Source organism: Ranitomeya variabilis, chromosome 3 (assembly GCF_051348905.1).
Source record: "Ranitomeya variabilis isolate aRanVar5 chromosome 3, aRanVar5.hap1, whole genome shotgun sequence".
NCBI lineage: Eukaryota > Metazoa > Chordata > Amphibia > Anura > Dendrobatidae > Ranitomeya > Ranitomeya variabilis.
This window is the reverse complement of record NC_135234.1, coordinates 250,690,352-250,706,580: the sequence shown is the minus strand read 5'-3', so window position 1 is coordinate 250,706,580 and position 16,229 is coordinate 250,690,352. Positions and strand designations below refer to the sequence as shown.

At 47.2% G+C, this 16,229-nt stretch overlaps 1 protein-coding gene across 1 annotated transcript in view; it reads right to left on the bottom strand.

The window, feature by feature from the left end:
• Positions 1 to 5,917, bottom strand: part of CNKSR1 (connector enhancer of kinase suppressor of Ras 1) — a 75,843-nt gene extending 69,926 nt beyond the window's left edge. The window contains exons 1-3 of the mRNA XM_077295371.1: positions 5,697 to 5,917; positions 5,386 to 5,543; positions 1,381 to 1,583 (exon numbers count right to left, since the gene is read on the bottom strand). Coding sequence (XP_077151486.1) covers positions 1,381 to 1,583; positions 5,386 to 5,543; positions 5,697 to 5,748 — 413 coding nt within the window. The 5' untranslated portion in view covers positions 5,749 to 5,917. The remainder of the gene's footprint in view (positions 1 to 1,380; positions 1,584 to 5,385; positions 5,544 to 5,696) is intronic.
• Positions 5,918 to 16,229: the final 10,312 nt, after the last annotated feature.

Genomic DNA, 16,229 nt, shown 5'->3' with positions numbered 1-16,229 from the left:
CGGCACAGGTGCCAGATTCCCAGCCCTGCAGTATGAATACATCATAACACTGCAGGGCGAGATCTGGGGCCTCCTCTACACACAGGCGCGATATCCTTATATCACCTGATGTAAGTTCCCAGGCAGCGAACGGCGCATGCCCGAGAACGGATTGCAGAGCACAGGTGACGTCACGAGAGAGAGGAGGCGGCGCCCGGAGGCCAGAGGGGGACTATGGACAGCTGCGAGGCGGTTGAGTCAGGGGGAGAAAACATACCTCCCTGACACAATAGAGGTATGGCGGGAAATTTATAAGTGATTATTTCAGTGTTCCTAGGCATAATAAACATAAGAGCCACCTTCACAGAATGCAGCCTTAGTGCTGCTGAAGGTGGCTATTTTACTTTAATAGGTCCTGGGGGGTCACAGGTTCCCTTTAATAATATCAGGTGTCTTATTCCATTACCTCTTAAATGCAATAGTGCCCCATAGATAGTGAACACATTACACTCACCTCCCACACCCGTGCCTCGTCTCCCAGTGGTCGGGTGACATTGCTATGCCACATGAGCGCTGCAACCTATCAGCCGCTACCAATGGGCTGCAGTGCTCAGACTGTCAGGCGAGCACTGGGAAACCAGGCACTGATGATGGAGGCAAGTATATGGGGGTTTTATTTTACAATGGAGAATATAGAAGGAGATGTCGGACTAGTAGACAATCCCTTTAAGCCAGTCTAATAAATCCTCCCCAGAACTAAAAGGTCAGTTTCACAAGAAACTAACATTTCAGTATGAGAAAGTGTACGTGCTCAGCAGGTTAGGATTTTATGGGCATTTCTACCGTTGAAGGTGTCAAGTATTTTTTTTTTTTTCAAAGGTCAATAATGTTATTAATGAATGATTTTATTTCTATAGCGCCAACATATTTCGCATCACTTTACAATTATTTTACAAAATATTACTGAATGTGCACGAACCAATCATTGTGACCCCAATTTATGATACATGGCAAGTAAATCTCAAAACATGATATATTTCTATGTCAGCACTAGTGATGAGCCAGTGTACTCGTTGCTCGGGTGACCTCTGAGTATTTGTTATTTCTCGGAGATATAGTTTTTATCGCCTCAGTTGCATGATTTTCGGCTTCCAGATACACTGAATACATGTGAGGAATGCCTGTTTGTTAGGGAATTCCCACATGTATTCAGCGTATCTGGAAGGCGTAAATCACGCAACTGAGAAGATGAAAACTATATCTCCGAGCAATAACAAATACTCGGAGGTCATCCGAGCAACGAGTACACTCTCTCATCACTTTCTAGTAGGAGGTAGACTGGATTCCCGGCTAAGCAGTGTTGCAGCCGATCATTCCTAGGATTCCTTAGATCCCAAATACCTGTTAAGCCAGGAGAAGAGGCCGCGTGCTGCAGATACAATGTCTATGATGCAGGCCAGCTGCTTCTGGGTGGGAGACAGCACCAGGGACTGGGAGACTGGGGAGGCCTTCCTGAGGCTGAGGATGTGCGAGCATAGCGACTGCGAGACACGATACAGTTTATCAGTGAGAGACCTCAGAGTTTCACTGTGCAACTCATAGTGCTACAAAAGAAAGAAAAAAAAATCAGAACACTAAAGGGAGGAATTACAAATAAAAAAATATAAAAATCACAGGCAACAGGAATAAATAAAATACACTAGTGTAGAATAATATATATTTAAACATATACACATACACACACACACACACACACGAATGTTAAAATGGCCTTTTTCCTTTTAAAGAAAAACACAAAAAAACCTTTCCAAAGCAACAGTTTGTTTAAAACAAACAGCATTACCCTGGGTTTGGGCACAGAGTATCCTCCACTGCTCCTGGGGTCTGGTACCAAATAGCACTGAAGACAAAAGAAAAAATCCAGCTCACCATAGTTGTAGTCCCTGGAGGCTCGGAGCACGGAAACACTGTGTCAAGGCGTGAGTGCTCATGACTAAGGGTGCTATGTCACCAGAAACGCGTAGATAGTGTTTTTAATTATATTGTGCTGTTGTTTTATCCTCTATTTTTTGATATGAAGTGAATAAAGTACCAAGACTTTGCTTTTTCACCACCTCGTTGAGCTGGATTTTTTTCTATTTCCACCAAATAGCACTGCAGACAATCCATGAGCTCAGCAGCTCTGCACAAGTTAATGGCATGAGACACCAAAGCTGCTGCACACACTGATTGGCTGCAGGGCTGCTGACATGTCAGCGCTGCAGACAATAACAGACACTGGGCGTAGTGGAGACTCAGCGTCGGACCTGAGGACAATGAGTAAAACTCTTTGTTTAGAAAAAGAACTGTGACTTTGGAAAAGGGTTTTATAAAAGTGCAAAACCGCAGTCCTCGGTTTTCTGAGTTCTGATAAACAGCATTTCGGTGCACATGTACAACCAATGCAAGTGTATGCGAGTGCAATAAGAAACAGGTTTAACCATTGCAAGAACCAAAAAACCAATCCCTGCCTGCACTAGTGTTGGCCATTATGAAAATGATAAGAAAACAGTCTGCATTTATTGTCAGGACGATGATCACCCTAATAATGAGATAATATTGGGAATCTGCGGCCGACACAATGGCTTATATAGGGGCATGTACAGGAATATTCTCTTATCAGGGGGCTGAAAACCTGCAGATGTGTCCCAGAGCAGAGGGTTTGTTACAGGGTTCTCCAGGCTGATACCTGCATTTATTGACCCGAGTGAGTTTGGAGCTCCTGAAGGGTAAGGCTACTTTCACACTAGCGTCGTTCGACGCACGTCGCAATGCGTCGTTTTGGGGAAAAAACGCTTCCTGCAAAGTTGTCCGCAGGATGTATTTTTTCTCCATAGACTTGCATTAGCGACGCATTGCGACGTATGGCCACACATCGCATCCGTCGTGCGACGGATGCGTCGTGTTTTGGCGGACCGTCGGCACAAAAAAAGTTCCATGTAACTTTTTTGTGTGTCGTGTCCACAATTTTCGACCGCGCATGCGCGGCCGGAACTCCGCCCCCTCCTCCCCGGACATCACAATGGGGCAGCGGATGCGTTGTAAAACTGCATCCGCTGCCCCCGTTGTGTTACATTAACACACTGTCCGTCGGTACGTCGGCCCAACGGTTTGCGACGGCCCGTACCGACGGACTAGTGTGAAAGTAGCCTTAATCTCACAAATGGAAGTTTCAAGAACGGCTTTGTTTTTTTACAATCAGATCTTGAAAATGATACAGAATAAAGAATAATGAAAATGTGGTTTCACTAAAGGGATTTTCCACTTACAGGAATACACCGTATACTACCATTCAAAAGTTTAGGGTCACCCAGACAATGTTGTGTTTTCCATGAAAGCTCATACTTTTATTAATCAAATGAGTTGCCGAATGAATTGAAAATCTAGTCCACACATTGACAAGGTTTGAAAAAAGATTTTTATTTGAAATAGTAATTTTCTCTTTTGCTTTTGTCAAAGAATGCTCCCTTTGCAGCAATTATAGCATTGCAGACCTTTGGCATTCTAGCAGTTAATTTGCTGAGGTAATCTGGAGAAATGTCACCTCATGCTTCCAGAAGCCCCTCCCACAAGTTGGTTTGGCTTGATGGGCACTATTGCGTACCATACGGTCAAGCTGCTCCCACAACAGCTCAATGGGGTTGAGATCTGGTGACTGCGCTGGCCACTCCATTACAGATAGAATACCAGCTGCCTGCTTCTTTCCTAAACAGTTTTTGCATAATTTGGAGGCATGCGTTGGGTCATTGTCCTGTTGTAGGATGAAATTGGCTCCAATCAGGCGCTGTCCACAGGGTATGGCATGGCGTTGCAAAATGGAGTGATAGCCTTCCTTATTCAAAATCCCTTTTACCTTGTACAAATCTCCCACTTTACCAGCACCAAAGCAAACCCAGACCATCACATTACCTCCACCATGCTTGACAGATGGCATCAGGCAATCTTCCAGCATCTTTTCCGTTGTTCTGCATCTCACAACTGTTCTTCTGTGTGATCCAAACACGTCAAACTTGGATTCGTCTGTCCATAACACTTTTTTCCAATCTTCCTCTGTCCAATGTCTGTGTTCTTTTGCCCATATTAATCTTTTCCATTTATTAGCCAGTCTCCGATATGGCTTATTCTTTACCACTCTGCCCTGAAGGCCAGCATCCTGGAGTCGTCTCTTCACTGTAGACGTTGACACTGGCGTTTTGCTTGTACTATTTAATGAAGCTGCCAGTTAAGGACCTGTGAGGCATCGATTTCTCAAACTACAGACTCTAATGTACTTGTCTTGTTGCTCAGTTGTGCAGCGGGGCCTCCCACTTCTCTTTCTACTCTGGTTAGAGCCTGTTTGTGCTCTCCTCTGAAGGGAGTAGTACACACCGTCGTAGGAAATCTTCAGTTTCTTGGCAATTTCTCTCATGGAATAGCCTTCATTTCTAAGAACAAGAATAGGCTGTCGAGTTTCACCTGAAAGTTCTTTTTTTTCTGGCCATCTTGAGAGTTTAATGGAACCAACAAATTTAATGCTCCAGATTCTCAACTAGCTCAAAGCAAGGTCAGGTTTATAGGTTCTCTGATCAGCCAAACTGTTTTCAGCTGTGTTAACATACTTGCACAAGGGTTTTCAAGGGTATTCTAACCATCCATTAGCCTTCTTACACAGTTAGCAAACACAGAGTACCATAAGAACACTGGAGTGATGGTTGTTGGAATTGGGCCTCTATACACCTATGAAGATATTGCATTACAAACCAGACGTTTGCAGCTAGAATAGTCATTTAGCACATTAACAATGTATAGAGTGTATTTCTGAATCATTTAATGTTAGCTTCATTGGAAAAAAAAAAGTGCTTTTCTTTCAAAAATAAGAACATTTCTAAGTGACCCTAAACTTTTGAACGGTAGTGTCTATAACAATGTTTCCACCCCCACTTCCCACTGCTGTGCTGTGATTGGCTGCAGTGGTGACATCACATCGATAGCCCACATCACCGCTGCAGCCAATAACGGAGCTCAGTATCTCCCGGCTGCATTCGCTGGACCTGGGGATGGGGGGAACACCCACTTTTTATTTAAGGGCAGAGAGTGACAATCCCTTTTAATTATTTCCATAGAGCAAGGAAAAAGAGCCGCCTGTGACCGTCAGAGGCTCCGTGCGCTGTGATCCTGGGGGTCCCGTGTAAGGAGGGCTAGACGACTTTGGGAACGGTGGGCTTCGAGTTTTAGGTGGAGACTAATGACACTACACCCCTCCATACAGAACCGCGCCCTCCCCCCACAATACTGCGTCTCCTGGAGCAGACCGGTCACCCCCACAGCTGGACCCCCGATCTGCTGGCGGATGTGTCCGCGGACCCTCGAGCATTATTACTGCCTTACCAGGGCGCACAGCTGCTCCACAGCTTCCAGAAATATCTCCTGGTGTCCAATGCTCCGGACTCCGAGGGCATCCAGGTGCTGAGGGGACAGGTCCAGCAGGTCCTGCCCAGAGATACTCCAGCCCTGGAAGCAGTAATGCTGCACTGAGGGGTCCAGACCTGCGGACAACACACACATACTGCAGTGATCAGTCACCTCCCGCCCACCAGGGCTTCACCAGCCTCCAACACAAGCCATACCCTCCCCACCCAGGACGCCGTGCACCGCGCATGCAGGACGGTGTGTGGAGCGCCGCCACCTGCCGCACTCACCCTCCAAATAGCCACTGACGGTGTCCGGAGACCATGAAGAAATGAGTTCCATGCTATCTCCCCAACTTCCTGGCGGACCACCCTGGTGACGTCACGCAGGTGAGGTGGAGGCGGTGACCACGCCCCTTGGCTGTGACTGGAGCCGGCCCGGGACTATTTTCTGTTGTGGGACTAGTACGGTCCTGCTGCATTCCTGCGCAGCGGCAGCACATGCGGGAGCCCGAAGTGACGGTCTAGCTCCGATCTTTCATTCATTCCCTCTGTGTCCTGGGAAGATTGGAATAATAGACTGCTGTTTAATTTAAAATGTCTCATTTTACTTTTCATTTCTCTACCCACCAACCTCACCAATAAAGTAACGCAGAAAAAAAATTATATAGAACATTAGTAAAGTTACAAGGCACAGTCATGGGGGCACTGTGTGACTGACACGGTTATGGGGGCACTGTGTGACTGACACGGTTATGGGGGCACTGTGTGACTGAAACAGTTACGGGTCACTTAATGTCTGGCACAGGTATAGGGGCACTGCGTGTCTGGCATGGTTATGGCGGCACTGTGTGGCTGGAGTGGTTATAGGGGCACTCTGGCTGGCATAGATATGGGGTCAATGTGTGGCTGGCACGGTTATGGGGAACTGTGTGGCTGGAACGGTTATGGCAGCACTGCATGACTGGCACGGCTATGGGGCACTGTGTGGCTGGCATAGATATGGGGTAATGTGTGGCTGGAACGGTTATGGGGCACTGTGTGGGTGGCATAGATATGGGGTAATGTGTGGCTGGAACGGTTATGGGGCACTGTGGGTGGCATAGATATGGGGTAATGTGTGGCTGGAACGGTTATGGGGCACTGTGTGGGTGGCATAGATATGGGGTCAATGTGTGGCTGGAACGATTATGGCAACACTGCATGACTGGCATGGTTATGGGACACTGGGTGGCTGAAACGGTTATGGGCCACTGTGAGGATGGCATGGTTTTGGGGTACTTTGTGGCTGGAACAGTTATTGGGCACTATGGCTGGCATGGTTATGGGACACTGATATGAGGGAACTGTGGCTGGCAGAGATATCGGGGCACTGCATAACTGGCATGGTTATGAGACACTGTGGTTGGAACGGTTATGGGACATTGTGTGGCTGGAACAGTTATGGGGTACTGTGAGGTTGGCATGGTTATGGGGCACTGTGTGGCTGGCACAGATATGGGGGCACTTTATGACTGGCATGGTTATGGGAAATTGTGTGGTTGGAACGGTTATGGGGTACTGTGTGGCTGACATGGTTATGGGGCACTGTGTGGCTGGAACAGTTATGGGGCACTGTGTGGCTGACATGGTTATGGGGTACTGTGTGGCTGACATGGTTATGGGGTACTGTGTGGCTGGAACGGTTATGGGGCACTGTGAGGCTGGAACGGTTATGGGACACTCTGAGGCTGGAACGGTTATGGGGCACTGTGTGGCTGACATGGTTATGGGGTACTGTGTGGCTGGAACGGTTATGGGGTACTGTGTGGCTGGAACGGTTATGGGGCACTGTGTGGCTGACATGGTTATGGGGCACTGTCTGGCTGACATGGTTATGGGGTACTGTGTGGCTGACATGGTTATGGGGTACTGTGTGGCTGGAACGGTTATGGGGCACTGTGAGGCTGGAACGGTTATGGGGCACTGTGTGGCTTTTTATTTTTTCCCTAAAGCTTTTTCATAAATTCACAGAGAGCGAACTTTTTTATAGATATGTTAGAAAACTATACTAAACGCAGGGCCGGTTTTAGGCAAAGTGGGGCCATAAGCAAAGTTTAAAATGGGGCCCCAAATGCTAACATATTGCACATCACACAGAAGCATTTCGGTTGTATTTACATGCGCTGAGTTCAGGCCGCTAAATGAGTGTGATCGACAATATTGAAATCGTTCAAAGCTGGTTTCCCTGCCTCTTTCCAATGTCTGAGAAAGAATGATGGGGACAGAATGATCACTAATAGATCAATAACAGATCACCATACAGTATCATGTTATCAGCAGCATAGCTACAGATTACATCGGCGAGGTGCTGCTGAGAACAATGATTTTTGTTCCGGCATAAAAAATCCAATCACTCTATAAATATGCAGCATTTTGCTTGTTTAGTATAATACACCCCATAGTATAGTATCCACATAGTATAATATGCACCAAAGTCCTCCATATTGTAAAATGCACACCCCATAGTCCTCCATATAATATAATATGCCCCATAGTCCTCCATATAGTATAATACACTCCTCATAGTCCTCCATATATTAAAATACACTGCTCAGTCCTCCACATAATATAATACACTCCTCATAGTGCTCCATATAGTATAATGCACCTCCATAGTCATCCATGTAGTACAATTCACTTCCCATAGTATAACGCACCCCATAGTTCTTCATATAGTATAATGCATAATGCTGCCACCCCACAGAGTATAATGTAACCCACCATAGACTATAATGCAGCTCCCCTCATACATGTACAGTATAATATAGCCTCCCTCACAGAGTATGATGCTATCACACCTCATAGAATATAAATATAATACAGCTGCCCATAGAATATAATGTAGCCCCGAATAGAATAGAATACAGCCCACCTCCCCATAGAATATAATGTAGCTCCCCATAGAATATAATGCAGCCCCCATAGTATATAATATGCCCCCTATAGTATATAACACAGCCTCCCATAGAATATAATGTATAATGTACCCCCATAGTATATAACACAGCCACATAGTATAAAACACAGCCTCCCCCATAGAATATAATATACCTTCCTACTCCCCTGTTTCTCCCCTCTGCAAATCCCTCCACTAGCTCCCAATTCCCCAACGAATCCAGTTCAAACTACTAACAGTGACCTACAAAGCCATCCACAACCTGTCCCCTCCCTATATCTCTGAACTAATCTCCCAATATCTTCCCTCACGTAATCTTCGATCCTCCCAAGACCTCCTACTCTCATCCACACTTATTCGTTCCTCACTCAACCGCTTCCAAGATTTCTCTCGAATATCCCCCATCCTCTGGAATTCCACGCCTCAACACGTCGGATTATGCACCACCCTCGTATCCTTCAGACGGAACCTGAAAACCCATCTCTTCAGGAAAGCCTACAGCCTCAATAACCATTCTGATGCCTCACCAACCACCTGAGCTGCCGCCTCACCACAATCCGAGCTGCCGCCTCACCACCACTTCTGTGTCTTCCCCATTATCCCGCAGAATGTAAGTCCACAAGGACAGGGTCCTCTCCCCTCTGTACCAGTCTGTCATGGTAAATTTGTTTACTGTAAACGATATCTATAATGCTGTACGTAACCACTTTCTCATGTACAGCACCATGGAATTATTGGTGCTATATAAATAAATAATAATAATATACCGCCATAGTATATAACACAGCCCGCATAGTAGAGAAAGTTGGAGCCAGATTGATGAAGAGCACTGTTTGACACTCATTAAGTCCATGCCTCAGAGCCTGCAAGCTGTTATAAAAGCCAGAGGTGGTGCACAAAATACTAGTGATGTTTTGGATTATTTTTTGTTTGCTTTTCATGATTTCATATTTTTTTCCTCATAATTGAGTGATTCCATAATTTTTCCCCTATGCTCGGTTAAAAAAAGTAACCAATACTGACTACCACATTTTTTGTTCTTGATTTCTTTTAGTGTTTCTTAAAGCCAGAAAGTTGCCATTTGAAATGACTTTAGTTTTGTGCCATGTCTGTGATCTGCTTTTTTTCTACAAAATTACAACAAACAACTGAATGAACATCCTCCAAGGCCGTTGATTCCATAATTTTTGCCAGGGGTTGTATATAGCACAGCCCTCATAGTATATAGCACAGCCCGCATAGTATATAGCACAGTCCGCATAGTATACAGCACAGCCCACATAGTATATAACACAGCCCGCATAGTATATAGCACAGCCCTCATATTATATAGCACAGCCCGCACAGTATATAGCACAGCCCGCATAGTATGTAGCACAGCCGGCATAGTATATAGCACAGCCCGCATAGTATATAGCACAGCCCGCATAGTATATAACACAGCCCGCGTAGTATATAATACAGCCCGCATAGTATATAGCACAGCCTGCATTGTATATAACACAGCCCACATAGTATATAACACAGCCCGCATAGTATATAGCACAGCCCTCATAGTATATAGCACAGCCCGCATAGTATATAGCACAGCCCTCATAGTATATAACACAGCCCGCATAGTATATAGCACAGCCTCACAGTATATAGCACAGCCCGCATAGTATATAGCATAGCCAACATAGTATATAGCACAACCCGCATAGTATATAACACAGCCCGCATAGTATATAATATAGCCCGCATAGTATATAACACAGCCTGCATAGTATATAGCAAAGCTCACATCTCCCTCCATCCGAGAATGGCCCCACAGTCCAGTACTCACTGTTATAGTAAAAAAAAACACACTCCTCACCTCTCCTCGTGCCCGCACTGCTCCCTGCTCCTGTCTCAGCGCATGCACTGCCTGGCACACAGTGAGTGCTCAATGATGCCGGTATAGTTCAATGCAGCGAGGGGTGGCAGGCGGGTCCCCGGCCTCACAGGGGCCCCATAGCGGCGGCGTGATGTGCTGCTAACTGGGGCACCTGGGGGAGCAGGGGCCCGAGGCAGCTGCCTGGACGGCCTGCCCCTAATGCCGGCACTGACTAAACGGTATAGTGAAAGACATCGGCTGCATTCACTGTCTATGATAAAAGTACGATAATCACAGTCAGAAAAAGCTCTACAAGTTTCTCCAGCTTAAAAAAAAATCACATTTTTAGTTCGGACAGGAAAAAATGACCCCCAATTTTACAAACTGTTCAGGAATTCTGGACAGTTGGCAACTCAATTGGCTTCACCTTCATTTTTCTGAGCACAAGCAGTGGCGTACCTTGAAACTTGTGGGCCCCAATGCAAAATCTCCATCATGGCATCTACCTATCTTGGGACTGTAATAGTACAGATCTTCTGATGTGGGCCAAATGGACCATTTGTACCCCTTAGGCTACTTTCACACTAGCGTCGGTACGGGGCCGTGAAATAAAAGCACAACGGGGGCAGCGGATGCAGTTTTTCAACGCATCCGCTGCCCCATTGTAATGTCCGGGGAGGAACGGGCGGAGTTTCGGCCGCGCATGCGCGGTCAGAAATGGCAGACACGACGCACAAAAAAAGTTACATGGAACATTTTTTTGTTCCAACGGTCCGCCAAAACATGACACATCCGTCGCACGACGGATGCGACATGTGACCATACGTAGCAATGCATCGCTATTACAAGCCAATGGAGAAAAAACGCATCCTGCGGGAAACTTTGCAGGATGTGTTTTTTCTCCAAAACGACGCATTGCGATGGACAGCAAGCGACGCTAGTGTGAAAGTAGCCTTGGGCTCAAGGGACCGGGTTTGATTGCAGCCCCTGCATCTATTATAGTTACATCACTTGGCACTTGCCATTCTGATCCTGATACTAGGATTCCTATTATATGTGACTTAAAGAATAGCGGAAAGATATATATCTTGGTACCGTGTATTTAGAACTAGAAATAGGCCCGATGCTATTGCATCGGGAGTGCGATGAAATTAACATCCCCGATCAGCCAATGAGCGGCGTGGGATTCAAATACCGCGCCCCGCCGGCTGAGCCAATGAGCGGCATCGAGCGGCTTTGGGGGGAATCTGAATCCCGCACCGCTTATTGGCTCAGCCGGTGGCAGCTCAGACAATGAGAGGTGCTGCGCGCCTTTGAGCCTCGCGGGATTCAAATCCCACGCCAAAGCCATGCTGCACCGCTCATTGGCTGAGCGCCCCTGGCGCTCAGTAAATGGGCGGTGTGGGATTCAAATCCCCCACCCCACCGGCTGAGCCAATGGATTTGATTCCCCCGCCAAAGCCGTGCAGCGAGGGGCGGCTCAGCCAATGAGTGGTGCCGCACGGCTTAGGCAGGGGATATGAATCCCGTGCCGCTCATTGGCTCAGCCGGTGGCAGCTCAGCCAATGAGCGGTGCCGTGCGGCTTTGAGCGGTGGGGGATTCAAATCCCCTGCCAAAGCCACGCTGCACCGCTCATTGGCTGAGCGCCCCTGGCGCAGGATTCAAATCCCCCACCGGCTGAGCCAATGAGCGGTGCTGCGTGGATTTGAATCCCCCACCAAAGCCGCGCGGCCATTGAGCGGTGTCACGCGGTTTTGGTGGGGAATTTGAATCCCGTGCCAATGAGCGGTGCCGCTCAGGATTTGAATACCCCACCAAGCCTCAGCCGGCGGGCGGCTTTGGCGGGGGATTTGAATCCTGCGCCACTCATTGGCTGAGGCCAGGGGTGCTAAGCCACGGCTTGGCAGGGGAATTAAATCCCGCATGGCAACGCTCATTGGCTCAGCCGGCAGCTGGTGGATTTGAATCCCGCGCCGCTCATTGACTGAGCGCCAGGGGCCACTTTGCCACCTGGCTTACTCACTTTCTATCATGTGACATCCCCACCCTCATCATGGGAGACTTTAACATACCCATCAAAGATCCCCTCTCCCAATGTGCCTCTCATCTTCTTTCTCTAACTTCTTCATTCGGCCTCTCACAGTTTACTAATTCTCCTACGCATGATGACGGGAATACTCTGGACCTGGATTTCTCCCGTCCCGGCTCGCTGGATGACTTTACTAACTCCCCTCTCCTGCTCTCGGACCACAACCTTCTTTCCTTTTCTGCCAAGAATTGTCTCCTCACCCGGGACACCCCCACTTACCACACTTATCGGAATACACGTACCATTAATACCCAGCAGCTTATGGGCAATCTCCACACAACTTTAGCCCCCATCTCCTCCCTCGCCTGTCCAGACTTAGCATTGTCACACTACATTAATACACTGAAGAATGCCCTAGATGAAGTAGCAGCTTCTACATGCAGAAAGACCTGACACAAACAACGGCAGCCCTGGCACACAATGCAAATACGCTTTCTTCAGCGCTGCTCAAGGTGTGCAGAGCAGCAGTGGAGAAAATCTCTCTTAGCAGAAGAATTCATCCACTATAAGTTCATGCTCAAAACTTATAACTCTGCCCTTCATCTGGCCAAACAATCCTACTTCACCACCCTCATCACCTCACTATCCAACAACCCAAAACAACTTTTTGAAACCTTAAATTCCCTCCTGAAACCTAAAGTACAGGTCTCCATCACCAACCTCAGCGGTGAGGATCTGGCCACTTATTTCCTAGAAAAAATCAACCACATCCATCAGGATATTTCAGCCCAATCTCCTCAGTGCCTGGATCCCCTTCCCTACCGCACCTCAAGCTCACTAGACATCTTTGAGCCTGTTTCAGAAGAAGAAGTTTCCAAGCTCCTCGCTTCTGCTGAACCTACAACCTGCAACAGTGACCCCATTCCTTCACATCTCCTGCAGTCTCTCACCAGTGGCCACCACTCACCTGACTAAAATATTTAACCTCTCTCTTTCTTCAGGTATCTTTCCCTCCTCATTTAAACATGCCATCATAACCCCTTTACTTAAAAAGCCATCCCTGGACCACAACTGCACTGCTAACTACAGACCTGTCTCTAACCTTTCCTTCATCTCTAAACTCCTGGAACGCTTGGTCCACTCCTGTCTAGTCTGCTATCTCTCGGATAACTCTCTTCTCAACCACTTACAATCTGGTTTCCGCTCTTTACACTCCACTGAAACTGCCCTCACTAAAGTTTCTAATGATCTAATAACCGCTAAATCCAAAGGTCATTGCTCCCTGCTGATTCTCCTGGATCTCTCTGCCGCATTTGACATTGTGGATCACCAGCTCCTCCTCACTACGCTCCGCTCTATAGGCCTCAAGGGCACAGCCTTCTCCTGGTTCTCCTCCTACCTCTCTGACCGCTCTTTCACTGTATCTTTTGCCGGCTCCTCTTCCTCTCCTCGTCCCCTTACTATCGGGGTTCTGCAGGGCTCAGTCCTAGGCCCCCTCCTCTTCTCTCTATACACTGCCCCTACTGGACATACAATCAGCAGATTTGGGTTCCAGTATCATCTCTATGCAGACGACACCCAACTATACACTTCTTCCCCTGACATCACCCCTACCCTAATTAAAAATACCAAGGATTGTCTGCCTGCTGTTTCTAACCTCATGTCCTCCCTCTATCTGAAACTAAATCTCTCCAAAACGGAACTTCTTGTGTTTCTCCCCTCTACTAACCTCACTCTACCTAACATCGAAATTACCTTGGAGGGTTCAACCATAACTCCCAAGCAGCATGCCCGCTGTCTTGGGGTCATATTCGACACCGAACTTTCCTTTACTCCCTATATCCGATCACTCACTCGCTCTTGTCACCTGCATCTTAAAAACATCTCCAGAATCCGACCTTTTCTCACCTTTGAAACTGCTAAGACTCTGTCGCCCTTATTTATTCTCGTCTGGACTACTGCAACTCTCTTCTGATCGGTCTCCCTCTTACCAAACTTTCTCATCTCCAATCCATCTTGAATGTGGCAGCCAGGGTCATATATCTTTCCAGCCACTTCACCGATGCCTCCATCTTGTGCCAGTCATTACAGTTATCTCTCTCATCCACAAAGCTCTCCACAGTTCTGCACCGCCTTATATCTCCTCTCTCATCTCTGTCTATTGCCCTACACGTGCCATCCGTTCTACAAATGACCTAAGACTAACATCCCCCGTAATCCGAACCTCACACCTCCGTCTCCAAGACATCTCCTGTGCTGCGCCAGCTCTCTGGAATGCACTTCCCTAGACGATCAGACTGATACCTAGCCCTGACCTATTCAAGCGCGCTTTGAAAACCCATCTCTTCAAACAAGACTACCACATCAACTACTCAGTAAACTAACTTTGCCCTGTTCCCTCCTTCCAAATATTATTCTGAATCTGCACCCTACTATTCATCTGTCTCCACACCCTCCATGCACACGATAACTGTACTTGATACTTGACTATTGCACCTAAACATACGGGCTGATGACCAGATCATGCAGCTTTATATGAAAATCCTTATCTACTTCCTTCTTTCTGTCTGTCTTTCTGTCTGTCATGGAAATCCCGCGTTGCTGATTGGTTGCGGCCAGCTGACGACGGGCACAGTCCGGCCGCAAAATTTCCGCTCCCTACTCCCCTGCAGTCAGTGCCCCCTCCATACTCCCCCCAGTCAGCGCCCACATAGCGTTAAAAGGACATATCGCGGTGTAAGGCAGTCCGTTAACGCCGCCATTAACCTCCTGTGTGACCAACATTTTACTATTGATGCTGCCTATGCAGCATCAATAGTAAAATCATAAAATGTTAAAACTAGCAAAAAATTAAAAAATCATTATCTACTCACCCCCCGACGGCTCCCGGATCCAGCCCAGGCCTTTCCAGCTCCTCGCGCGCCGCTCCGGTCGCAATAATGCATTGACTGGAGATGATGTAGCAGTCTCGCGAAACCGCTACATCATCACGTGTTATTGCCGTTTGGGACCGGAGCAGCGCGCGAGGTGCGGGAAAGGCCTGGAATCGATCCGGGGGCCGTCGGAGGGTGAATATATAACTATTTTTTGTTTTATTTCTTTTTTTTAACAGGGATATGGTGCCCACATTGCTATATACTGTGTGGGCTGTGTTATATACTATGTGGGCAGTGTTATATACTATGTGGGCAGTGTTATATACTGCGTGGGCTGTGTTATATACTATGTGGGCAGTGTTATATACTGCGTGGGCTGTGTTATATACTGCGTGGGCTGTGTTATATACTATGTGGGCAGTGTTATATACTGCGTGGGCTGTGTTATATACTATGTGGGCAGTGTTATATACTGCATTGGCTGTTATATAGTACGTCGGCTGTGCAATGTAATACGTGGCTGTGCTATATACATGGGTTGTGTAATATACTACGTGACTGTGCTATATTCTGCGTGGCCTGTGCTATATACTGCGTGGGCTGTGTTATATACTGCATAGGCTCTGCAATATACTGCGTCGGCTGTGCAATATACTACGTGGCTGTGCTATATACTACGTGGGCTGTGTAATATACTACGTGGCTGTGTTATATACTACGTGGGCTGTGCTATATACTATGTGGACTGTGAAATATACTATGTGGGCTGTGCTATATACTACGTGGACTGTGAAATATACTACGTTGGCTGTGCAATATACTACGTGGGCTGTGTAATATATTATGTGGCTGTAATATACTGCGTGGGCTGTGCTATATACTGCCTGGGCTGTGTTATACACTGCGTGGGCTGTGCTGTATACTGCATGGGCTGTGTTATACACTGCGTCGGGTGTGCAATATACTACATGGCTGTGCAATATACTATGTGACTGTGCAATATATTTCGTGGCTGTGCTGTATACTATGTGGACTGTGAAATATACTACGTGGGCTGTGTAATATACTGCATGGACTGTGCAATATACTACGTGGCTGTGCTATATACTACGTGGGACTACATGG